At 41.1% G+C, this 26,850-nt stretch overlaps 1 protein-coding gene across 12 annotated transcripts in view; it reads left to right on the forward strand.

Annotated features, from left to right (window-relative positions):
• Positions 1 to 26,850, forward strand: part of FGFR2 (fibroblast growth factor receptor 2) — an 80,145-nt gene that overhangs the window by 45,466 nt on the left and 7,829 nt on the right. For 6 of the 12 annotated variants that reach the window (XM_082764980.1, XM_082764976.1, XM_082764986.1 and 3 more), the window contains 8 exons: positions 4,158 to 4,348; positions 5,079 to 5,226; positions 9,048 to 9,250; positions 17,532 to 17,683; positions 20,954 to 21,075; positions 21,657 to 21,767; positions 22,521 to 22,711; positions 26,172 to 26,294. In XM_082764980.1, the coding sequence (XP_082621106.1) occupies positions 4,158 to 4,348; positions 5,079 to 5,226; positions 9,048 to 9,250; positions 17,532 to 17,683; positions 20,954 to 21,075; positions 21,657 to 21,767; positions 22,521 to 22,711; positions 26,172 to 26,294 (1,241 nt within the window). Of the gene's footprint in view, positions 1 to 4,157; positions 4,349 to 5,078; positions 5,227 to 6,880; positions 7,026 to 9,047; positions 9,251 to 17,531; positions 17,684 to 20,953; positions 21,076 to 21,656; positions 21,768 to 22,520; positions 22,712 to 26,171; positions 26,295 to 26,850 lie in introns of all 12 variants that reach the window. The other 6 variants (XM_082764983.1, XM_082764987.1, XM_082764978.1 and 3 more) reach the window with 3 other exon arrangements.

A 26,850-nucleotide genomic window follows, 5' to 3' on the forward strand; every position in this document is an offset into this window, starting at 1 on the left:
CTCTTCCCTCTGTGTTTCCATCCCTGTACCCCTCTGCCCTAGGACTGGGGTGGTGGGATCTGGCCTTCCGTTTGCTGTTGGCTGTGAAATTCTTTTGGCCCCTTTCACTGTCTTCCCTCCCCTGGCATCTTCATCTCATGCGTCTGCATCGTGCCGTTCCTGTCTCTCACCTCCTTGATTTCCCTCTGTGTTGGCTGCAGTTGGTCAGCAAAACAATTGGGGAAGATGAAACCAACCATCAAAGATGAGGAGCTTCTGTAGGAACCACCTCTCTTGGGGCTTTAGAGATGGATCTTTAAACATTTTCAGGACCTCCTTGGGAAGTGTGTGGGCTTCAGGAGTCACATCAAGGTTGGCTCTTCCATCCTCTTCTTCCACCATTGGTGGCAGGATGAGCTCCTTCCCACCCATCTCCACGTGTCCTACAGGGCTTGCAGATTCCTCTGCAGCTCCCTCCATTGTGAGCATTTCTAAGAAACTTGGTATTTTCCAGCTTTCTTGGATTCCTTGTAGCTTCCTTTCCTGGAGGAAGGTATTCTGAAGTTTTGCCATTAACAGCCTAAACAGCAGTTTCTTCTGAGTCATTGAGCAGTTCTCTTTGCCAGTCGTCTTTTCCGATAGCAAGTCTGTTTGCCTATAGATAAGCAAGCAGAATTACTGAAGCAATTCTGAGCAGAAATGCTCAAGTCCTGGATACTTTTATGGTGGTGTAAAATTTAGTTAGATATTTGTAGCCTTGAATATGATATTCCTCCCACGAACAATCAGTTCCACTCTGCCTTTTGTAGATAATTGACTCCTCAAACGGAGCTGTCCTTTTTTTTGTCGTCAAACTGCAAACTGGAGAAAGCAAACTGGTGTCTGCTTGTTAAAGTGGGATCCAAAATCGAGCATGCTTTCTGTCTAAAAGTCTTATAAAGTTACTCTTTGGGAAGAATGCTAACAAAAATGAAATATAATGTGTTGAGATGTATGCATAATTATTAGTTTGGTTCACTTTCAGGTCAATATACAGAAAATATACTTCATTTTTAAACATCCATAACTTTTCAGTTGAACCAGAAAAGACTGTTTAAGCAAGCAGAGCATATCTATGAAAAATCTTGTAATCTGTTTGTAGTTCACTAAGTAACTAATATTTATGGTAGTAAAATTATTATCTACTACTTTTTATGGTCTTTGTGATGTAGTGTTCATTGTGCTTGAAAACAGCTAATCTATGGGGCAATTTTCCGTGTTATAGCTTATGCTGTTGACTTATTTTTGAAATGCGTTGTGTTAGCAGTGAAAGTAGAATGCTAAATTTTGAGCGGTCAGATAGCAAATATTTATTTCTTGAGGTTCGGATTCAATTCAGCAGCAGTGAGTGAAGGGGAATATTGAGATCAATAGAGTGATAGAGCTGCAAGCTTGGTTGTCAACTTGTTTCATATCAAAAAATTATCTGAGTGAAATGACTAGAGACGTATGTAGTCACTGTAGTTTCATGATGATCCTAATTATGATCATTGTATTATTTAAGGCAAGTGATAAAATCAGTGTTACTGGCTTTTAAGATATTTTTAGGCAACTTTAACTCTTTGGTTGGTGTGTAATAAAAAGGAAAATGCTACTTCCATCCAATATTAGTGTAGCCAGTTGTTTGAGTGGTGATAGCTGCTTACAAATGTAAGGGTTGTATTTTAAATGTGAAATAGTGATGTGAGATTTATGGATATGGTTTGTGACAGTACCTATACTTAAACAGAGTCCTTAAATGTGTATGGTTTGCTGAGAAATAGCGAAGACAGGATAACATTCTGAAATGACTTGCCATGAAATGGTTCTGTACAGAATTATCATTGGTCGTTTGTAATTAGTGGAAGTTTGTCCATATTTTATTATTTTCCCTGATGCTGATGGCCTTTCTTGGGGTCCTTGGACTTCAGGTTTGTCATGAAACCCCACTGAGTTTGCATCATGATGTTACGGTCTTTTGTGCTTGCTTGTGTGCGTGCAGGAATACTCCCTTCTGCTGAAGTGGGGGAGTTGAGCAATCAGTAATCAATGCTCTACATGTTGGAGGGTAACTAAAGCTCATTTTTTAACTTTTTTTTTTTTTTTTTTAAATTCTTACCCTCAGAAGAAATTTCACAAGTGTTTTACCTGTATGTGCACCCACTCTCTTTAGACTTTAAGGAATTTGGGACAAGAATGCAAGAACTTTCCTTTTACTTCTTTGCTTGACCTTTTATTTTTTTTGGTAGAGGAAACGTTTGACAGTCATCAATAAAAGATTAAATCATTGATGGCTATCGGGATAAACTAAACACATTTCGTGTGTTGATGCTGGCATAGTAGGAACTTTTCCAAGATGTTTCGGGCCTCATTCTCTGGTTTGTTTAAGGGCAGCAAGTAAGGTCACAAAGGAAATCAAACCCTGATGTGGAGAAATGAAACATGAGGCCTACTGACTTCTAAAAAACATTTTAAATAACATTCTCTAAGGTTTCATTTTATACTGAAGGCAGCTGTAATAAGTTTTGGAAGATGGTGTAAGGTTTCTATTAAAGAGAGATTTTGCTTGCTGTTTTTGTACCCAAATGAAGGAGTGAGGGAGGTGAAATTAGAGCTTATTTAGCATAAGGTGAGAAAATTTAAAAAGGTTTCTCCAGAACTGTAAAATAGCAATTTATATGTTCTACTGTAATTTACAAATTAAAAAAAAAGGTTAAATCATTCCTAGATCTTTTGAAAATGACATGCATAGCCATGGAATAATTTAATAAATGCAATACAAATGCACTTTTGCCACAAGTAAAATAAGACTGCTGCTTTGTAGTATGCTGCCAGCGTAGCCTCGGTGAATAAATTCCCAGTAGATGTTTGCTGCATGCCAAATATATTGGACTGTATGAAAGATCCCATTGTTCCAAGGGCATCATTATTTGCTATTACACTCGCAATGTTTGCTTGTGAAACAGTTTATTGGAAACTAGTATGTTTAAGGAGTGCTTGATTTGAAATTCAGTTGATTTGGCTCTTAACGTCAAAGCTTTTCCAGTGTACAGCCTCTAAAAATAAATATTTAGATTCACTCTCTTTTTTTCCTGATCTTCGAAAGAATTCCTGGAGCAGGAGAGAAGCTCAGGCAGTGATGAGCAATGGGATCTTCACTTTAGATTCATAGGTTGAATGTGTACATAGGACATTATTAACTTTTTATTCTTGTAAAAGGAAAAGGCAGAGTTAAGTTTTCATGAAGAGGGAGTTCCCACCTAGATGATGAAAAGCCACATCTTTCTGAAGGTTTTTTTGGGGGGCCGGTGGTGTTGTCCATACTGCTCACTGGATAATAAAAAGATTTGGTAATTAGTGCTGTCATTTGGAGGGCTTTCCCTTATGTGATGGTCAAATGAAAAGTCCTTCTGCTTTGCCCACTTGCCTTGTTCAGAAAAAAGGCTGCTGGTGGCCCTGGAGAACTGGGAGCTGGGCTGGTGCCCTGCTTACCACCCAGGAGATCTGAGCAGCTTTCAGGCTTGGTGAGGGTGGTGGAAAGCTGCCTCATCATCATAGCTGAGGGCAAGGCTCCCTCCCATCCATGCTTTGCTCATGCTTTACTGTCGCTGTTTTATGGATCAGTGCTTTGAGAAGCTGAGCTATCTGGTATGTGTCCTCCATGGTGCCTTCCAGTGCTGAGGCTTGTGCTAGTTTTGAGAAATTCCTTCTTATTTCAATACCTTGTTGATTCATTTTAAAATATATATATATTAATCTTCCTTCCTAACTTGTGGAGATTTAGTCCAGTTAGTATGTTTCAAAACTCTGAGGTACTTATTACAGTAACTCTTGAAAAAGAAAAGAAGGCATTTTACTTATTTCTTGCTTGATTGGACTATGAAAAACGCGTAAACCTTTTAGGCAAGGTTTTTCCCCTCCCCCCAAATAGCTATTCTTTATATTACAAGTGTAGTGCTCAAGTCATCTCCTTTGAACTGCAGTTTTTGTTATACGTTTTGGCTGCAGTGTTATTTCGGAGGAGTCAGCCAACAGGCTTACAGGGCTTTTTGGCTCGAGTTCACTTACAGTTTTCTTGGCAGCTCTGCTTATTTATGCATCTTTATTTCTCTCTCTTTCTCTCCCTTGCTCCCTCTCACTCGCCCTCCCCATCCGAGCAGAGCGATCACCACACAGGCCTATCCTCCAAGCTGGCCTTCCTGCAAACGCCTCTGCAGTAGTCGGAGGTGACGTTGAGTTTGTCTGCAAAGTCTACAGTGATGCTCAACCTCATATTCAGTGGATAAAGCATGTAGAGAAGAATGGCAGTAAATACGGACCAGATGGACTGCCGTATCTCCAGGTTTTAAAGGTGAGGCATTGCAGATGCTAGCGGTGGTGACAACTTCTATAAAGCATTGTATTTCGTTGATGTGAATCCAAGAATTCTGAGATCTGAACCTCTTTCGAAAGTGGAAGTGTTTGTCAGAAACAAAATAAGTTAGATAAACGTTTGGTAGTCTAAATGCTAATTATGCAGCTTATAGACACATTTTTTTTAAACTTCCTTGAAGTCCTGTATCTAAACATTCCAGGAATGACTTATTGAGAAAAAAATAATAACAAAAACCCTCTTAAGGATCTTTATTGACGTTTATATATTGTTAGAGTGCATCCATAACATACTGGGAGTATGTGCTCCATGTCTTTCATGTTCCCTCAGCCTATTTATTTCAAAGACTGTGTAGTTACGTGACACCTGCTGCCAAAAGTTTGTTGGAGGGTTGGGTTTTCCGCATGCTGAGCCTTCAAAGATGTCTGTTTTTCCCCAGTGTGATGTGGCATATCAGTGGCACCGGGTTGTTCTGCACTGTGGAGTTTTCTGAGCTGGTTGGTGTGGCTTTGGATTTAAAAGCAAAACAAACAAACAAAAAAAATAAGCAGAAAACAAGCAAAACCCAAACCCTCAACGTTTTGACCCTGATGCTTGCGTGAAGTGGAAGGCGTGTTCATATGATGTGTTGGTGGTGGGACCGTAGACAGATTTGTGTCCTTTTTGGGCAGCAGTTACATTGTTCTCCTGTGTTATTGGTCTATTCTAGCATTCGGGGATAAATAGTTCCAATGCTGAAGTGCTGACACTGTACAATGTGACAGAGGCGGACGCTGGAGAATATATTTGTAAGGTCTCCAATTATATAGGGGAGGCCAACCAGTCTGCCTGGCTCTCTGTTCTGCCGAGTATACAAGGTAACAATGTTTTTTAAAGAAAGCTGGATGTAGAAGCTGGAAAAAATGGTGATTTGGGAAACTGCAGGCAGCTTGTAGGATAACTCCTTGGCCTTGTGGTATATTTGTAATCCTCCTTTGGTGATGCAACTGGTATTAAACCAGCAGCCATGGAAAAATTCCCACAATATTCTGTGTGCACCACAAGCTGTGGTTTCTGATGTTGATCTTCATTCTGTCTTGTATCTGCTTTCTCTGTGTGTACACATTTATGTTCAGTTTTGTTCTTAATTCTGCATACTTCTGCAATTCACATACAGGGTACTTGTTGGAAATATAATTACAGTCTAATTGGTGTATTTACCTATTTTACACACATACGGGTGTATGTGTGTGTGTGTATATATATATAGATATGAAACATTCACGTAAGTAGCCACTGAAGCATAGGCCAGGTCAGTTGAGTCACTTATGGCCTCCTACATCACCTGCAATGCTGCAGGGCTGGGAGTGTTTCCCAGTTGTATTTGCCCATTATTGCTTGGATTATAATCCTTCGCGAACAATACAGATTGGCAATGATGTGTCTACGACTCACAACTAAATTTACTTGAAAATGATTTAGTAAAAATTTGCTTATTCTCTCATCACATACTTCAAAGTGATGTTTTGCAATGGAACAGAGACAAAACCCAACAGCATCTCTTTTTAAAATAATTTCCCTAAGTCTCCATAAGAGAGTCATTGGCACTGATGCCCTGCTGTGCACATCCTGGGACAGCTGGAAAGTCCCAGGTCTAAAAGCCTCTGGATTTTGGATTCAATCTATTTGTAAAAGTTTGGATAAAGACTGATACACTCACTGGTTAGCCATGTAATGACCTGTCACGACAGAGATCTAGCAAGTCCAGAATAAGAGCAGAAAGAAAGTCTATTTTTTTCCTGTCTCTCTCTCTCTCTCTCTCTCTCTCTAAGATTTAGAAAAATATATATTTCTCCTCCCTGGTTCTTGCACCATTGGGATCCAGTTTCTCTCTACATCTGAGAGCCACAACTGATCCTCTCTGAACACGAGCATAGATACCTTCCTACGTGACCTGTCCACTGTGGTCCTAAGCAAACCATCAAATATTACTGGATTTCAGATTGAACTCTGAGATCTGGCAACACTGCAAAATGTACAGCATTTTAGTGCAGTGGATGATGCAAGTACCACAGATTGCTGGAGACATTTGTTAAGTGGTAGCCTTTGGAGCAGAATTTACCTTCTTTCATCCTTTCAGAATATATTTTTATTCCTCTGAAACAGGCAACTACATGTGAAGGATGCCACGTTCTGTCCTACTGTGTTTTCTCTCTGTTTTTCTTTCAACTCTTTTATTGAAAAAGAAGAAAAAAAAAAACCTTTTGTGGGTTAATTTTTCCATGTCATTTGATTGCATGCATGTCTAGGTGGTGAGTCTAGGTCTGGTGAAGGGTGTTGATGACTTTCTGAGGTGAGCTGGGACCTGTTGGTAAACGCCTTTTGGATGAGGGACTGTGGATGGGGAAGGAGCTTTGCATCTCTCCACCTCTGCCTTTCCAAAGTGCAAAGCCCTGTGGCTTCATCTCCCTGTCCACAAGAATTCTCTCAATGTCTAGCTTTTTCTCTTGCTTCCCTCTTTTTTTTTTCTAGGCTGCCGGTGTTAACACCACGGACAAAGAAATTGAGGTTCTCTATATACGGAATGTAACTTTTGAGGATGCTGGGGAGTATACATGCTTGGCGGGTAATTCTATTGGGATATCCTTTCACACTGCATGGTTGACAGTTCTGCCAGGTATACACTGCTCTCTTTCAGTGGTTTTTCCTCTTTTTTTCCCTTGTTGATTGCTGCAGAATTAGCACAGCTTCTGTCTCAGAAAATGACTTCAGGTTTCCTCAACGTTTTTACAATGATTTTATATGAATATTTATTTAAAGACACTTGTCTCAAGCCAATGGATTGTCTTGTGACATTGTAATTTGCAACTCCAAAAACATTTAAAGAGTAAAATGCTATTGCAGTTAATTATTTTTTACATCTGTTAAATGTTCATCAAAAACAATAGGAAGCTGCGCTTCCTTCTCACTTAAGTGTGATAACTGAAAATCACCACATCAATCATTGTAAACTTCAAGAGGAGGAAACTCAGAGTTTCTTAAGAAGCTTTGGGACTGATTTGGCCATAATCGTGTACTAATTTGTCAAAGTACCTAAGCTATTCAATATGCTGAAATTCACTTTTACCTATCATCCAAATTTTAAATGAAAATTCTAATTTTAATGTCGATGGATTATGTACAGAAGCAGTGCCTTCCATATCTTGGGAATCAGCTCCATGCATCTTTAAACATTGCATGCACTAAGAAAACAAGTAGTCATTTGCTTTTACTGCAAAGCATGTCTTGCTGTTCTGGGGTTGATGATGTTTCTGTCCTTAAAAGAAACAAACATCAATGTGCTTTATTGCCTGAAAATTGTTATCAGCTGTTAGAAGATGTAACCATAGTTGGTTTTGACACTAGTCAAATGTTCTTGTTTATAACTGTTGGCAGCTGCCTTAAGAGTTCCTTTGAAAAAATGTGAACCACCTGAGGTTTGCTGGGTCATCTTGTGCTTACCATTTATTAATTGTTAATCCTGAGTAAGAAGGACAAAACCTGCATGTGCATATTGCTGAGATTCATTGTACATGAGTGAAACTTTCTGCAGATAATTTCTTACCCCTTTTTAAAATACGCTGAATGAGGCAACATTACTACATTTCACTCATACGTGAACACCAAGCCTGCGTGGTCTGTCACCAAGCAGGCAGGCAGTACCAGTGTAAAGCTTGCTTTGCTAGCAGTGTTTGCATTTTGCAAGTGCTTGAACAGCATACTTTAACCGACTTTCTTGAATGGAATATTTTATAAGCCTCAAACAAAGCACAAGAAAATTTCAGCTTGAACGTGCATTGCTTGTGGAGTGACTGCTGATTGCTGTGGAATGCTGTTTATCTGGGGGGTAAATCCCAGATAAGGGATTAGGGGACTGTGTTTGCACATATAACTGTCTCAAAGACGATTTCAAAATGGTTTCAGTCACAGTAACAGCTAGGTAGAACCACTCCCACTAAAACCTAATCTCATAGACTAGCAACTGCTGTTGAAGTTCCTTAAAATACCCAGCCGTAGCGTGGCTGACAAAGGAGCACTCACTAAGACATGCTGTTAGCAATTCAGCGAAATTTTAGAAACATGGTGAGGGACCATCCCACTTTCCTTCTGTGTTATAAGCTCCCAGAGAGAATTTTGGATAGACAAGCAATGCAGACTCAAGCCCCAACTTCTGTTTGCGAGTTGAGACATTCTTTCAGGCTGGCAAATTCAGTATTACATCTTTAAATGTGCCTTTATGTGGTTAAAAATAATTACAGTGCTTTTGAAGTTTGACTTGAGCAACAAAATGAACCTGAACCTAGTTTGAATACTTCAGTTCCTTCTTTTCCCCTGAAATTAGACTTGATCATTCAATATTTTGATGTGTGTTTGTCTACCTGAGCAGGCAGACACAAGTACGTGTCTATTTATGCCTACTTAGGTACACAGGCACACACGATAGCAAAATGAGAAGTTAAACCAGTGATCTGGAGAGACGCATTGTTCCCAGATTGCAAAATAGCCTAAATATCCACAGTATTCTGAGTGTCACGAAGTCACGGCAAGAACTGCTGATATTTTACCATGTCATGTTGTTCCAAGCACTGTGCTGAACTATACTTGTGCTGTGTGCTAACTCTGTGGTGTGATTGTTCCCTCCCGAAAACCTGCGATCCAGCTCCTGAAAAAGAGAAAGAATATCCGACATCTCCAGACTACCTGGAAATAGCAATTTACTGCATAGGGGTCTTCCTGATCGCCTGCATGGTGCTGACGGTCATCCTGTGCCGCATGAAGAACACCACCAAGAAGCCCGACTTCAGCAGCCAGCCGGCTGTCCACAAGCTGACAAAGCGAATCCCTCTGCGCAGACAGGTAACAGAAAGTAGATAAAGAGTTTGAAGAACTTTTACCAAAGCACAAAGCCAGCACATCCTTCTGATGGGAGCTTTGTTTGGAAGGGGCATGAATGAGCGTTAAACCAAACCGCATTTAGGGATGGTTTTAGGCTGGCACCTAGGAGGCTGGCATGGGAAGAAAGCACGTCTCAGTGCAGCAGTGTGTGTCTCAAGGCAAGGAAATCAGGGATGTCAGAGCAGAAATGTGAAAAAAAAAGGAATACATTCTGTATTAGCAGTCTATAGATGGAAAAAAAAATCTATTTGAAGTATTTTGGGGCCTGATCCCACAGCTTATTGAAGTCAATGGAAAATTTTTTAGTGACTTAAATGGACTTTGGAACAGAATCCTATTTAATTGTGTATTTATAATGTTTCTAAGGTGACTATTATTGTAGTAACTAGGTACCAGATACGGAGAGGTGTTTTTCGGGAAAAAATTTTAAGAACGGAGGGGAGAGAATTTCATAGCTCAGCATCCAGAATCCACCTCAAAATAGAAAGACTAATAAAATAAAAATAGGGGAAACACTAAATCAGATCTCAGGCAGTTGGTTAAGATTCTGACGTTTCTGAGTGAGAAACAAAAGCGAATGCCAGATGTAAGATGCACACAACAGGATTGCACGAAGTAGATTTTGCAATCGCTTGTCACTGGCAGCAAGCATTTCTGGAGAGGGCAGCGCCACGAACAACAAACCAGTTGAACAAGTAACAGGCCTTTGGCATTGTCACAGGCTATCGCTTGCCAAAACAGCCCTGATTCCCACATACTATCGTCTCCTAAAGACTTCTTTTAATATGTTTTGATTGTCTTGCAGTGAGTCTTCAGAATAGACAGCTAGACCCACACCCAGACCGCCAGCGCTGCGAGGCTGAGGGCAGTCTGCAGCTGAGGCTTTGGTTCACCTCGTTATTAACAACAGGGACCTTTTGTGGGGTTTGGATCTGGTCAGGGCAGTGTGGATCTGAGGGTTTGGTTCATCTGCAACATTAATGAGTGGGGTGACATTTCTGCAGGTGGTTCTTGTAGCCTGTCCAGCACGTTAGCGCTGTCACAGTAATACCCTACCTTAAAACTAGTTCTTCAATAGAGGTGGGTATATAAAAGTTTGGATGTGCTTAGAGTTAGGGTGGAGCTTGGTGTTGTGATTTCAAGTGGTGTTTTTGTTTTCTGAATCTACTTGGTTAGAAATACAGCAGAGGAATCCCTCCTGTAATGCATCAGCTGTCATCCTCTAAGGGGTGGCGTCTCACAAAGCCTTGAGGTGGGGGACAGGAGCTTTGTCCAATCTGAAAAAAAAATATATATATATATATTTTAGCAAAAAATTCTTATTTTGTTTTACTTGCTTTGCCATATTTTAAATTTATTCTGTGATTTTACGCATTTGCTTGAAAATCACTGGAGAGGAGAGGTACTCTGAGTATATTGCAAAGAGTGAGAAGCCCTCAGCTCAGCTTACACATCTCCGTGGCTAAAATTCAATGTAGATTTCTGGACAAAGGCGGCTTTTCAAATGTTGTATGCTTAAGTAGAAAGAGAAAGATAAATATTAGCTGCTTAGATAAAAGGCATGTGTTAGACTTCTGCCTGAAAATAAAAGCATCATCATAACCCGGAGATAAGTTGATGGCTTAAAAAATGCCCAGGGTTTGGTGTGAGCTCAGTTGTGTCCGTTGAAAATGGTTCCTTGAGGGGAAAGTGTTATTTCAGTGCGTGTGACTCCAGTGCCAACCACTGCCCACAGTTTTGCTGTTTATCATTAAATGATGCAATATGGAACTTCTCCAAAGCTATTGTTTTCACAGAGGGAAACATCTCTGTCTTATAACATGCTTGTCAGGTCAGTTTTTATCGGTTAACTTTGTTTTCCTCAAACTTCTTAGCAGGAAAAAAGGCATTTTGCTTTTAAAAGTGGGACTATTTGTTTGAAAAATAATACACATTTGAAAGTGAGAATCCTATTTCAACCCAGGAGCAAAAATTCCATCACCCTCAATTCTCCTGACTATCCTTTCATTTACAGGAGTTTCTCATTCAAGGGCTCTCTGCTGTCATATTTTTACAGAGGAAAACAGCTACTATAAATATTAAGAAGAAATCTGTATTTCTGTTTCTATGATTTCACTGGTCATCTCACTGATTGTTCTGGATTATAAAGGCAGGATGAGACCAGCAATCCCTGGAAACTTGCTCATCAACCATGAAGATTTCGTAGATTTTCAGTTATCAGTCTTGCCAGTCTGTAAGGCTGCAGCAGTTTAGTTTCTGCATCTTTCAAAAAATGGCTTTCAGTTTCAAAACCAATCAATAATTAAAATAAAAAATAATCCAGGAGGCGTTTTATTTAATGGGTGTGTTCTCCTGGGTAGTTCAGATTGGTTTGTTGTATCACCAGGCTTGCTTTTTGGTTGGAGTTTATTTGTATTTCAGATAACTGTATTTACAGCCTTGTAGGGCTTTGTCACAGACCCTATATTTAGAGGCGTGGGTGCAGAGGGCTCTCGTTTGGCTGCGTGCTGTGCTGTACAGAGGAAGAGCAGAAAAAGTGGCCAAGTTGTTGGGAGGATAAGTGCGAGTGAGCAGGGGAAGTGCTTGTGACAGGTAGATGGTGTGAGCGTGGCAGAGAGCCGGGGCCAGTGGATGTGATTTCTTGGGATTCCAGGGAAATGAGGCCATGTATTGGGGTATTTGTGATATTGTTTTGGAAGCTCGCCACTTCGAGGTCAAGTTCCCTAAGGATCTGGATATGAAAATAATACCAGTTCAAGAGGAGGCATTTGCATGGCCATGATGCCATCTCGTCTAAGTGGGATAAGAGTCTTGCTGAGTAACATATGGTTTGATTTGCAGGCCTGGATTCTCATACACTGACTATTTAGTCTGAGCTACTACAGGATTTTATCATTCCCCACATGCAGGCATTTTTTCCTGCCAAAATGTGGTTCTCTCCGCATTCATAGGAAGGGTCATGATGAAGTCAGGAATTATCAGTTCCCTCCCCCTGCAGTCCTGTGCCTCACTCGGATCTGGTACTTGGTTTTCGAAACAGAAACCGCTTACAGGGAAATCTAGCAAGCAGAGAGAGCTGCAGTGCTCCTTTGGGATTAGCCATGCTCTGCATGGGAGCACCAGCTCGCGAGGTGGTGGGAAGAGAGATTTGCAGGAGTGAGCATTGCAAGCTGGTTTGCACCATGGGCTTTATGTGAGAGGTTTTTCCAACTGAAGGGTAAAGTGTAGTCGTTGATAGGATGATTTTGTGAACTTTGGACCACTCATACATACTACTCATACTACGTGTGTGTGTTTGTCTTAGAAAGGAGGAATGATCTCTTTTGCTTAGTATTTTAAATACATTCACGTTAATTTATACGTACTGTGGTTCATAAACACACAGTGAACATGTTTGTGATGAGCAAGGACTGGTTGGTCTAAAGTAAGACTGAGGTTCACCAACCCAGATATCTGTATTCAAAATGATGGTGGCATCTGGAGCCTGAGAAAAAGAAGAGTAATCTGGAACAAGTAAAGAACCATAGTATTGCATGTAGTGTTGAGCTGTAAAAGTATCATTCATTTCAAGGAATAGCCTCTGAAATGCAAAGATTAATAGATAACTTGTAGTAGGAGGTGTTTCAAGGGATTTACTGCAGTATGTACTTTAGTTTCTTGCTTTATCCTTGGGTTTCTCTATATAAAGACTGTTGACTTGCCTAGTTGTACTCTTTGTTATATTGCTGTTATTGCTGTTATGCAAGTGCTTTGAAAGTCAATCTTTTCATGAAAGGATTGTGCATGTGCAAGTGTTTCAAATGCTAGTACTTATATCACGAATCTTTAGATTCCATCTAGTGAATTTACCTTATATTTTCCTAGATCCTGTCGCTGAGATGGGGCATTTCTATCAACAGCTAATTGCATTTCTTACCAGCTATATTTATATACATATATGCATATGACTTCAAATTAACTTTTATAGCAGAGCCTTCAAAAAGACTGACAATTATAGGAAATCACTTCATGGCTGCTAAAAACTCACAGCATGAGTGCCAGAACTGACAGATCTAAGCTTCAGGATATGGTATAAATCATCAGTGGAGGAAAACACCCTTCATAATCAATTACAGACAATTACACACTGCTCTGCAGCTGATTTTGCCACATGGCATTTAAAGATTCATTTAAGTTTTAAATGCTCCACTGCTTAGAAATGCTTGCGAAGTATTATCTCAAAGCTGATTAAATACAGCATGTTGGCTGAAGAACAAATATATAGTTAAAATGGGGATGTAACAATGCATCCCCAACGCATTGGTACATGAGGTTTGGAGACGGTGGGCTTTTCTCCTTCCACAGTCCAGGAATGGGGCTGAGGATCTGGCTGAGGCTGATATTCTTCTTGGTTCTGACCTCCTAGAAGTGGAAAGAAAGCGCACAAGAAACATTTTATGTTGGAGAGCTACCCTCCTGTTGAGGTTGACATATAGCACAACGGTCCGTTCAGCGTTCTGCTTCTGTCGAGCTGACTTCTGCCCTCCTTGCTTTAATCAAGCTCCCAAAATGTCTTCTCAGTGTAGCATCATTGCTTAAAACAGGCGTTACCAATGCAGTGAGTAGAGCATGCGGATGGCTCATTCGCCCACATCAAGGTGAACCTTTACTTCTCTGTCCCAGTTCTGCTTTGTTCCCTTGTCACATCCCAACATAACAGCATAGTGGCATGTTTTGGTGGGCTGGGAGATTGCCCACAAAGGTTGTGCATTTTGACCAAATTTTGACCTGCTGCTTCATGGCACCTGGTAGACCCCAAAGTGGCCGTGGGTCTGTATATTGTATAACTAAAAGCTTGCTCTAAAATCTCAGTATGACCTTTGTTACCCCTGAGTCCTACGTGCCTTGAATTGTTGCATTGAAACCAAAAAAAAGCACTCACATACTTGAAAGCAAGAAGAAAGAGATGTGGGGTTCCTCGCAGGACCATCACTGCTTCTTGAACCTGCATGGTAAGGGTCCGGAGGGTGGTGCTGCAGGTGGAAAGGGGAAAGTTGCAGGCTGGAAAAAGGCTTTCTACGTGCTATTACTTATGTGTACACTTGCAGATTAAAGTTGACCACATCTACTGACCTTCAAATATGTAGGGCTTTCCTCATTGTTTTATAGTGCACTCTAAAGCAATGAAAAGAGATGCTTAAAGGATGAGTTCAAAGGTTAATTCTTTACTATTGCATAAAAGGGAAAAGGCCATTTGAAAACAGAAAATCTCCTCCAACTGAAGTCCAGCCTGGGTTGGCTTAGTCTTTTCTGGAGCAGACTTTTATAGCCCTTCAGCTCCTGTAACCACTTGCACTGCTCCAGTTAGTCAATCAGAAGAATATTCCCTGGGAGTGCAGTCCATTTTAATTCTCCCAGACATTGAGTAGTTCCTCTGGATTTCTCATCGTTCCTCTCCAAGCTAATGTACTTCGGTTAGCTGCAGCCTCTCCAGCCAACTGTCCATTTATTATGTGAAGTAAACATGTTCAATTGCGTTGAAAGGGAAATTGGCAAAGTCTTTCATTTATTTTCCTATAGCATTATTATTATTTAACTTCTGTGTTTGAAATGCATCACTGGAGTATTTCGGTTTATTGCATGTTTACATTTACCAGTTTTTACTACTCTAAGGTTCTGAATTGTGAGTGTAAGAGCTAGTGGAAAGATGGAGCTTTTGCAGAGATCTGGACAATGTCTAATAAAAATATTATATCCCTGAAGAAAAAGACCCCGGGACATTTTGGTCTGTTTCTGGTGCCCATGGGGTATCATCTAAATTTTGCAGTTTCAATTCCATGCCTTCATATTGTCCCACAAAAACATTGTCTATGATGACAAAGGAAGGCAAGAACATAAACACGAAGTTTAAAATAATAAATAATAAATCTTGAATAAAAATCTTGGAAATAGGAGAACTGGACTTCAGGGGAAGACTTCAGGGAGAGAGGAGTTGCAAAGCTGTTTGTACATTTATTGGTGGTTCATTTCATTCAGCATCATTTTAAAGCTGAAATCATGAAAATGAGGGGAAAAAAAAGAAGTCAAAATGCAACTATGGGCCTGGTTCTCTTGCTGACTTGCCGTGCAGCTCTGAGCAAGCAACTCAGCTTCTGCAGGTGTGTTTCTCCGTGGGCTGGGCACAGCAGCGCCCCTCTCTAAGGGCTCTGTTCAGTATTCATTTACTGGTTTATTTATGGCTACACAGGCTACATTAATAGCTGTTTTCTGTTTGTATCCCAAGTGGTCACTGTATTTATTATGCTAGAGGAATGTGCCAGGTACTTATATTTGCAGAAAGCAAACACTAATGCTAACGACAGTGGGATGGGCGAGGGGGAAGGCGGTCCAGCTCTCGTGTTTGAATGGATGCTTTATTTGTGCGGTTGTACTTGCTCGTTCCTAGACATACATCTCCATGCAAGCAGAAGGTGGAGTTTCTGGTGTCAAGGAAAGTCTGTCAGTCAGCTGCAAAACTGGTTACCAATGTTAATCTTTTGAAAGCAGTCCTTAACATGTTGTGCTTTCTGAAACCCCTTTCCAGTCTTAATCTGTGGCCCAAGGAAAATGTGCCGAGAACCCAAACCTGTTTGATGGGATGGGCTTGGAGTTGTCTACCTGGAAAAAAGACCTCTAAGCCAAACGTTTGTCAAAATCATGATGAGAAATCTGAGAGCCATAACCTCCTCCTGTCAAAATGCATTGTGTAAGAGCACGATGTGGTTGCAACAGCCTTTCAGCCCCATGCTGAGAAGCTCGAGTAACTCGGTGGTTTGTAATTGTTAGTTGGATGTGAGTGCAACATCGTGCTCCCTTAAATTACCAGGTGTCACAGAGACAAGAGGATTTTGTGTTCGTATCACTGTATATCGCTGACTTGCACTTTAATGCTATTAGGATCTGTTTGCCTATAACAGCTTTTATTACCTAGCTCTACGACCTCTGAAACTAAATTGTGACCTGGTGACACTTTACATAAGCTAAGTTGACTAAGTTGACTCCAGATGACAAGGAGAAAGGTCAAGAGGGGTGGTTATACCGATGCTCTAGGCTTCCAGCTTGGGGGCAAGGTCCTGACAATGCTGGACAAGAAGCATCTTCTGCCACCTGACGTGAGGATGGGTACCACCAACTGCATCGCAACGTGACCTTCATCCCACTGTGGCCACCAGCTACAGGCTTGGCACAGATTCTCCTGACCTGAAGAAAGAAGGAGGATTTACTCTTACAAGAGGGGACATGGTGGCAATACAAGCATTTTTTGTATGCATTTTTGCCGACAGCGGGCTGTTTGCAGGTTTAAGAGAAGAACCTTATGGACAATGCACCATTTTCACCAACAGAATTTTTGTTACGTGGATGGAATAGCTCGTGCCTCTGCTTTCGAAGCAGCTATCATTAATTACCTTTGATGCTCTCAGGAAAATGTATTTTTGTTAAGGACGATGACAAGTAATTCTCCAAAGTGAATTACATTTTGAAGTGTTGGACGTGAAAGATTTTTTTATGAACTCTTTTCTGCCTCGCTTACAGAATATTTACTTAAGAATGTAGTTCATTGAAAACTGAGGTACCCCAACTGTTGTGATAGCTTTTTTTGATACTTTCAATATTAAACATTTAGAAAACATGTGAAGGGATATCCTCCATTTTCTACACAGTAACACGCCTGTGACCTTGGTCACTGGCACTGGTGGAAAAATCAGGGGAGTCTTTGTAAAAATGCCATTTTTAAATTAAAAAATGAAATTTTCACTTTAGTATTTCTAGGTGTTGCTATTAAATTTTGTACTGATTTGGAAAAAAGAAATGATGACGCGGGAAGCTAGAAATGAGTAGGAGAGAGCTTATCTGCTCACAGTAGAAGCTGCCCACTACGTATCTGAGGGTGGTGATGTAAATACTCACTTGATTAAAAATAAAAAAATAATTCATCAAATTATAAGAAACATACATTGAAATTCCCTTCTGAGTTGAATGTATTTTAGAATTTTGTTCAGTGGTTTACAGCTCATGGGACAGACTGACAGGGCAGCGATTGCAGTCAGTTTTGTGCTTACGGGGCAGTGTAAATGTAGGAGAAGAGTTCACTCCAAACAAGACTGGAGGTTCAGTCCCTCATACCACTGTTCTTAGCTGGCTTGGTTTTCATGTACTGCTGTTTTTCAGCTTTTGGTCCAAGATTACATCTCTGCCTTTTTGTTTTTTGTATCTTGCATTGCAACAACAGGTGTCGGCCGACTCGAGCTCCTCCATGAACTCCAACACGCCTCTGGTGAGGATAACTACTCGCCTCTCATCTACTGCTGATGCCCCAATGCTGGCAGGAGTCTCAGAATACGAATTGCCAGAAGACCCGAAATGGGAGTTTCCGAGAGATAAGTATGTTGCCCGTTTCCCTTAGTGCTACCTACGTGTATCTATACAACTTGACTCAGTATGAGAGGGAGCTTCTTTCCAAAGTCTCTCAGGGTTTCTTTAGCTGAAAGAAAATCTCAATTACCTGAACCTTCTATGAGGATCAAGATCCAATTCAATTATCTGAATTATTATTTTTTTAAATGGAAGATGAATTTTCTCTGCCTGTTGCTCTGATTTATTTTCTGAGTTCTTAAAGGCTTTCAGATACTCTGCTGAAATCTAACTCCTCAGTTAGGAGTGAATCTGAAACTTTATTTTAAAATATGCATGTATATGATCTAGACTGGGAGAGATATCAGTGTGCAACCGTAGTTAAAGGGCAGATTTGCCCAAGCATTACCTCTGTACATTAAACCATGTTTTTTAGTTTGGTACATTATTGGTCAATGTTTATAAAATATGTAATAGAATGTCAAATAGGAGATAGACAAAAGTCTGGAATATGGTATTAGAAAACTTTTCTTTCACTTAGATCTTATGGAAAGGTTTTTCTGGTGCTTTAGTATTAACCTATATTAGTGGTGATCATTTTTGATTTAGCAGGGCATTTTGCATATTATGTACTTGTGTGTACAATTTCTGTGGTTTAAAAGGGCTAGGTTTCAAGCAGAATGTACTGAATTTTGATACATTTAAATTAACAGGGCTAAATAATTCTTTGAAGTCTGTTGAATAACATACAAAATGAGCTGCCGAATAATCAGAGCTATGATCATATTGCTTAATATAAAGTTGGCATGTAAAAGAGATAATAGTAATACAGGTAGAGCCAGGATTATATATGAAACCTGATGCTAATTTTAAGAAGTCTTTAGGTGGATTTGAGAAACTAACACCTTTTATCATGAACAGTTTTCTTTGAAAGCTCAGCACTGTAACTTTTGGATAGCAGAGCCGTAATTTTGAACCTCCTGACAACTGTTCTGGAAATTATTTTAATTATGTAGCTGAAAATTAGTGCAAAAAGCAGTAATTGCCACCTGCAGGATTCTAGTCAACAGTGGGGGCCTGTATACATACTTCTGTCAGCCCATACCCTTGGGGGATACACTAAATGCGGAAAATTTTAGAGTGCTAAACATTAAAAACCGACATTCAGCACAAATGTAGGTGGAGCAGATTTCCAATGAAAGGAGGCTATTTAGAGGCAGTTTATTAGGTTGGGGGGCAAGAGGCACACAATGAGGGGTTTGTTACTTTAGTCCTAGCAGGGCAATAGCACATAAATTAACCAGTTTCCAATGCAAATGTTTGTTCTCTGCCAAGATCCTAAATTCAATTTCAGTTCTGGATAAAGTGCAGGATGACCTCAGCATAGCATATGCTGCCCTTCAGTCTTTGCACCTTTTTAAACCAGCGTTTGCTTTAGAAACCAATCCAAAACAGATTGAGGAGTTCTCACCACGGCTGAGACCGTGCTTGACAAAGTGTCCGTGGGCTGCCCTGGGGAGGAATCGCCCTTCGCTCCTCTCTCTTCCCTGAGCAGATAAGCAAGGAGGGTTTGCAAACCACTTAGCCTCGGTCTAACAGCCTTCTGCTGATGGCATGACAACCCCCTGGGATTCATGGGCGAGGACAGAAGTCTGTGCTTTTGGCAACCAGCCCCTACCTGCATTGGATCTGTGAATCCTGCTTTTGGCTATGGGAAGCCACGACCGTAAGAACTTGGATATGAAAGTGCTTGTCCAAGTCTGGCCCCAGCACTGGATAACATTAACTGGATCAAGTTCACTCAGCATTCTCCATGACATCTGCTTCAGCCCTGCTTCTGGAGTTAAACAATGTTCTTTGTGGCAAAAGGAGACAGAATCTGTGAGCATTGTGCTGGAACAAAAAATAGATCTTGCCTAGAGGCTCAGACGTTTTTTGTATTTTGTATTTTTTGTATTTTATCTTTTTATCCTCCTCGAGTTGGGATTGAAGCCTGTCTGTTAGAGCTGAGTTTTGCAACCGGGGATGTGCTCCACAAAGTGCAGTGGCATAGGCAGCTGGCCCAGTTAGTGACTGCTCCTCTTAAAAGGGTCTTTACATCAACACAGGATGATAACGGGGCTCCACTTTCCCCCAGTCTGCTTCCCGCTCTGAGCAGAGCCCGGGTGCTGCAGGGAGGAGGCGTCTTCTGCTACCCTCAGCCATGACATCCGTGGCAGCAGTGAGCCTGCAGCCAAGAAACAGACTGTAGCAGAGCCAGCTGTGGGCGGATAAAGGCTCCCGTCTCGCCCCTTAAAGGATCAAAGTGCTGGGGAAATGCGTGAAGATGTAAGAAGAGCGATCTTGCTGTGGACGGGGTGGATGCGGAGACGGCAGCGTGTAGGGGACGCCGAGCCCTGCCAAGTGCCTTCACGGCAGCATCCCCCAAGGACAAACCCCTCCCTGCACGCCCATCCCCGGCCTCGTTTCCCCGCTCACCATCGTCCTCCCTCCTCTTTCTCCCAAGAAGGCGGCCCCTGACCTCCTCCTCAGTTTTGGGGAGAGGAGTGGGGTGATAACTGTGTGTGATAACTGCCTGCAGCTGCTGCCTGCTGCACTGCTCTTGCTGCCCTGCGTGATCCCTTCAGCACAGGACATTGTTAAGCAAATGTGTGTGGTTTGCATGCCCAAACAGAAAGCAAGGATGTGAAGTTTGAGCTAAAATTAGGCTATCTGGAAGTACATTTGACTGTTTCCTCTCTGCTGTTGTACCACAGGAGTTTGTAAAACCTAAAACATCCACCTGGTTTTGATACCACCCTTTGCCATACGAACCATCAGCTGCCTGACAGCAAACACATGGCAGCGTGCGCAAAGAAACCTTTCTTCCATCTCCTTGTGGGCTACATACAAAGAAGAAAACAGGCCACGATGACACGAGAGGCTGGGGTGCTGCTGCCTGTTCCTGCATCCTCAGTTTCGGCTGCAGCCCGATGCTCTCTGCAAGCTCTTCCCCTGCAAGCAGTGCATCCCTCCAGCCAGCCATTGAGCATGGCCTCTCCCGTTACAAGCACAAGGGCAGCTTAAAAGCTGGGTTTAGCAACTGATCTGCCTGTATTAGACACTCCCTGCTCTGTCCCTAAGAAAACAGACCGCAGCGTGCGTGAAAGCCGATGCGCGCCGCGCGTCTCATTAGTTCCATATGATAAGCGCTTCGTGCCGCAGCAAGTTGTTGAAAGGTTTTTATATTTAGCTCTGGAATTTCACTGCCTGCGCCCCTGCCCCAGATGCTGTGTGTTAATCTCCTGTTTACACCTCCAGGCTGACGCTGGGTAAACCCCTGGGGGAAGGCTGCTTTGGGCAAGTGGTCATGGCCGAAGCGGTGGGGATTGACAAAGACCGGCCGAAAGAAGCGGTGACTGTGGCCGTGAAGATGCTGAAAGGTAAGAAAATTGGCCGAGCAGGGTCCGAGGCTGCTTTTAGCCACGAAAATTTCCTTTGCGGCATCTGAGCTCTGTCAGTGTAGGGGGGTCAAAGTGCACATAGCTGACCTCAGCCTTCGGTGGTTTGCGGTGTAAATCTGGGCTCTTGACAGCCTGTTTATCTTTAGCCGCGAGTATTTGGATGTATTGGCATCGCGTGGGTCTCCCTGCTTTTAGCTGAGCTCAGTTCAGCAGCAGTCCTCGCGTAGATCCTAGAGTAGGTGGTTGGGGTCTGTTTGCTTTGAATTTAATTATAAAGCTAGCTTTTAGGAAAGGCACGGTTATTAAGGGTTGATAGTTAAAGACAGCATTTTTATGTCTTGTATTACTGACTCTTAACATATGACTGAAGAGGCAGTCAGTCCATCAAAGAGGCAGAGATTTTTCATTAGGGCATAACACATGACTTTGTATAATGCACAATGTATAGCAGGAAACAGATCGCATATTCTACATTTTGAAGCACACACTTTATAGCAGCTGGTGAGCCTTAGAGAAGCTGGCACGATAGAAAATATGAACTGCACCTGTGTCTTGTGCAGATGATGCTACAGAAAAGGATCTGTCGGACCTGGTATCAGAGATGGAGATGATGAAGATGATTGGAAAGCATAAAAATATCATCAATCTTCTTGGCGCCTGTACGCAGGATGGTGAGTAGAGAAAAGAAAGTAAGCCAGAACTTTCACACAGGTCTCTGAAACTCATTAATCATCATTTCCAAGAGTTTTTAAGGAAACAGTCATGCCGTGATGGGATTTTTAGATATTTCCCTAGCTTAGCAGCGATATTTTAACTTCTGTGTCTCATTATATTTGCAGCTTTAATATGAGAAAGGGTACTATATCATATGAAAACTCTAATCCCTTGCTGTAGGGAAAAATGGCATTTTCCAGTGGCTTTACCCACATCTGTCATTCTGAACTGTCAGTTCTGCTTTTGTGTCCCTTGAATTTGAAATGAGTAATTTTACTCTCTGTAGACCACAGTGTTTTTGTTAAACTGTAATTATGTAATGTAAATAAAGTCATGCAGAAAGGCATGAAAAATCTGGAAATTAGAAAATTTAATGTAACACTTTCACCTTGTTTGAGATCTAGTGATATTTTGCGTCTGGAAATGTCTGCTTTCCATGGCATGGTCTGGAGGGAATAGATGCTGAGTGGGTCAGGATTAAGGTGCCTTCAGTTGCTAATTGTAGCTCTACCACTATGCTGCTATGTAGCTTTGGCCAGCCACTTAGCAAACACTGGACTTCCTTTTCATTCAAGTTGTGCTTACTGGTTTTGCAGTTAAACATTTCTTAATCCAGTTCATTTATTATAGAACACTGGAAGATTTTTTACAGAAAATCGTTTTACCTTTTGACCTTACACCGGTTTTTCCATGGCTCTGTTTACCCAAAGGTCCACTCTATGTGATTGTGGAATATGCTTCAAAAGGAAACCTGCGTGAGTACCTGCGAGCACGCCGCCCCCCTGGGATGGAGTATTCCTTTGATATTAACAGGGTGCCAGAGGAACAGATGACATTCAAGGACTTGGTATCCTGCACTTACCAGCTGGCAAGAGGCATGGAGTACTTGGCTTCACAAAAAGTAGGTAGAACTCAGTAAATAGCATGCAAAGTACTTGGTGCATATTTGTTTTTAAGTTTGGTTTTGTTCTTGTGTTGCGTACGGTCAAGAATTCGTGGGGAGAAGGACCTTTCTCAAACAGGTTGCATAATCCATACAGAAGATCAGTGGGAAAATTCATACGCTTAGTTTTATACAAATGTTTAACAACATTGCTAAAATGAGGTCTGGATTCAATCATTTAAAGTAAATATCGCATATCTATCTGCACTTTGAGTTCATAAGCACAGGTAATCACTTGGTTATAAAGTCACATTACTCCACCCATGAGACAGTAAGGCATCGTTTGCATTCTGTTTGCAATCAGACCTATCAAATAGGCTCACACAACGATGTAAAATAAATTAATTCAGTTACTGAAAGGGTTTACAGAATGATAACAGGCAGAGTGCAGAAGATCACAAGGTGCCCAGGCAGAAATTGTGAACAGAAGAGACAAAAATAAGTGGAGTGAACTAGTCACTGTAAATTATGCACTGTACTTGAAGCTGGCCTTTGTCAGGATAAAAAGCTTGTCAAAAGAGTTTATTTATCCTGTCATGTCCCTAGACACTTATTGCTTCAGCTTTTCTTCAAACAGTTTTTTCAACGAGTACCTTGATTAAATTACAGTCATGGAACCTTAACTAGCCCTGTATGACCATCTAAGCATGCTGTGGCTTGGTGGGCAGGCAACCACACGCACCCTGGGTGGAGTTTGGACCCAGTGTCTAAACCAGAGCATCAGATGTTGATGCTAAGCACCTCCTGCAAGGTTAGTGGGATTTATACCAATTTCCAGGTGAGTCCACTCCCAAACATGGGGCTGTTTTTAACCAAAGAGTAGAGCTGATCGTGAGCCTCCAGTCATGAGTTTTTGCTGTTTTTCTGCGCTTGTAGAGACTGAGGGTGAGAAAAGTCCAATTTTGCTTTTATTCTTTTGTTTGGAAACTAATTCTCAGTGCAGTAGGGTAAACTTGGAGATGTGTGACTCCAGGACAAGACCCTCTAATAGAGTTAGCATGAGTATTGTATTAGGTAAAGCACCTTAGGATATCTTTTCCTAAGATTAGCGAAACATTTGGCTGGAAATGAACCATGTCCCAAGCAAAAAAAAAATTGTTGTGAAAGGAATAAAATATATTTTTGGCAAAACTTGAGAAGCTTTGAAGTGCTGTTGAAGGACACTTCAAGGTGTGTGCTCCCACAGGTGCACATGGCAGAATCATTTCATCTGTGGTCCAGTTCCTTTGCAAAAACACCTGATTGGTGCTGTGCTGAACTTGACAAAGTGTTAAGGCATTGCACAAGGCACGGGGAAGAGGGAAAACAAAGGCAGCACATAGAAAAACTGTGCATTCCAGTTCTTCAGATATCCCACCATTTCTGTTTGTATTTCTCAATTTTTTTCCCCTTAGGGATCCATTTACTGAGCTGGAATAATAAGAGAGCTGGTCTTCTCACGGTATTTCCACCATGCAGGAACTGTGAGAAGGGCAGTGTTCTTGTTATTTCAATCTAATAAATTGCTCACTGACCCTTTAAAAAAAGAACAAAACCCAAAAAACACACCGTACCCTCTCAGAATATAATTTTAATATGTGAAAAAGATACGTGGGTGCCTACTCCAGTTTTTGCCTTGCAAGTAGTTGTACATTGCAAATGGGGTATTGTTTCTAAGTTGGATGAATGCTTTTTAAAATTCTGTTGATGTGTCTTGTCTGACATGCTGGTAGAGTGCAAGAGCCACAGGGAAACTTAAGATGCAGGGGCTCACCCAGACCACTGCAAAAAAGACAGCAAATCACTGGGGCCAGAAAGCTGGCTGTGAAGCCTGCCAGGCATGGCAATCAATAATGGCACCGTTTTGAAGACGGGAGGAGACTCACTTGCAAAATTGCGGGGTGTGAGAAAGCAGAGATACCCTGAGAGGAGATACTGGTGTTTGGTTCCCTCGTTGGACTCATGCAGAAATGTTGCACTGTGTTTGAGATGCTCTGTCTGCTATTCTGGAACAGGAAGATGTGCTCTAGATCCTTTGCCACACCAGGCAGTATTGGCAAGATGCCTTGGCATCTCAGAGGATGTTAGCTTCTTGTATCTGGGCAAGTGCATTGAGTTTCTAGTATCTTGGAGAATGCTCTTGTAGGGTTTACGAACTGGGGCAGGGAAGCAGGAAGCCTGTGTTATTTCTGCTACCGTAGCATTGTTGATGCTGAATTAGAAGCTCGATTTGACACTGAAAGCACGTGCTGTTGTCTGGTCCTATGTACATGAAGGCACTGATGAAGCAGTTTTTTCCTGGCATCTGCCCTAGGCTGTCCCAGCAAGGAGCAGAAACGTTGTAGACTCATTTTACCCCTGTACAGGCTGAGAGATCTCAGAAAATTGCTGGGGCAAGGTATAATGTGAGAAAAACATTGAGTGTTGTAAAATGTTGTGGTGGTGTTTTTTTTTGTTTTTTTTTTTTTTTTTTTTTTTAAGTTTGTTTTTTTTTAATTTTCTTCTTGTAGTGGTTCAGTCCAGCATGTCTGTGCACATCCTGAAATGAGGAGAACACAAAGAATAAACCAAAATTGAGGAGGGAAAAAAAAAAAGAGAGAGAGAGAAAAGAGGCTATTTAACTTAAAAAGAAGTGAAATGTCCTGGGAGAACTCCAAATGCAATGTTTCTCACAATGCCCCTGCTGTGCCACCCTGTATCAACCCCATTAAAGCTGCTAAAACATAGGAGTAGTATGTAAAGCAGTCACAACTTCCTTTCAGTGTCAGGAATATCAGTTGCAAGTTTTCAGGATAATGCTGACATGAAGGAAAAAATCTGAGCAGATACTGGTATTGCTTTCAGTATCAGAGCTGTTTAAAAAGCAAACAGTCCAGCCCGTATTGTATTTTTTTTTTCCAAATGAAATTGTTGTAGTCTCATGGTTGAAGTAAATATACACACCCTAGACATCTGGCTTTAAATTATATATGTAGATATATCTCTTATTAAGACCTTTTATATTAAAAATGGTTGTACCTACCCAGACTATCAGGTTTTAACCCTGTTGATCCAATGTAATTTAAAAGAAGAAACTGTAATGAAAATGCTATGATACCTGTACCTGGGCATGTGTAATAAAAAGTGAATCACAAACAGTTTGAAACATTTTGGATTGCCGTCCAAAAGCCTTAGTAAAATACAAGTTTTTAAAAATTAGACTTTTCAAAGAGACTTTTGGTCAGTTGTTCCACCTGGAAACACTTGGATGGACATGGATGGGTTGCAGTGGAATAACTACAATATACATATTGCATGGACTTACAGTAAATGTGGCATTCACACCTTGGGATTTGGGTTAAAATCCATAAAGGAGACAGAGTTGTGGTGTAGAAATAATTAAATTTTTACAACAGTTTATTTCAGTACGCATTTTTGTCTTGTCTTTCTTTCCTTCCAGTGTATCCATCGAGACCTAGCTGCAAGAAATGTTTTGGTAACTGAAAACAATGTCATGAAAATAGCAGACTTTGGTTTAGCCAGAGACATCAACAATATAGATTATTATAAAAAGACTACTAATGTAAGTGGATGGTTTTCTTATCTCTGGAAACAAGTGTTTCTTTCAATGTTTCACTTTAAAACTATGGTTATAATCTTAATGGGCTTCTTGCCCGGCAGACTCACTTTTAATCACAGACAGAAAACAGGGATCAAGGACAAGCATTTCTGTCCCTCTCCTACAGTGATGGATAGCTAAAAGATAAACAAATAGGCTTTATTTTTTATGATTTATTATAATTGCTAGAATATAAGTATTAATTTTCTGTGTCCCTGCCTTCAATCACTTGAAATAAGTGGAAAATTGAATCTAGCTTGTTTTGCACCAGCTCTTGGATCTTGAAAATCACTGTATAAACAGTGATAGTAGTAACTGTAATAAAAATCCTATTTATGTGTGGTAATGCTGTACTTGCTGTAAAAATACTTATGGCAGTAGTATCAAACGGGGGCTAGAGGTTGAGAAAATGGATTTTTACTATCCCCCTCTGTCACTATTTTTAACCTTTTAACTATTGTACCAAATCAAGGAAACAAAGTTTCAGATGGGAACTTTGCAGAACTCTTTCAGTTCTTCA

The sequence above is a fragment of the Aythya marila genome (assembly GCF_965140915.1).
Source record: "Aythya marila genome assembly, chromosome: 7".
In the NCBI taxonomy this organism is placed as follows: Eukaryota; Metazoa; Chordata; class Aves; order Anseriformes; family Anatidae; genus Aythya; species Aythya marila.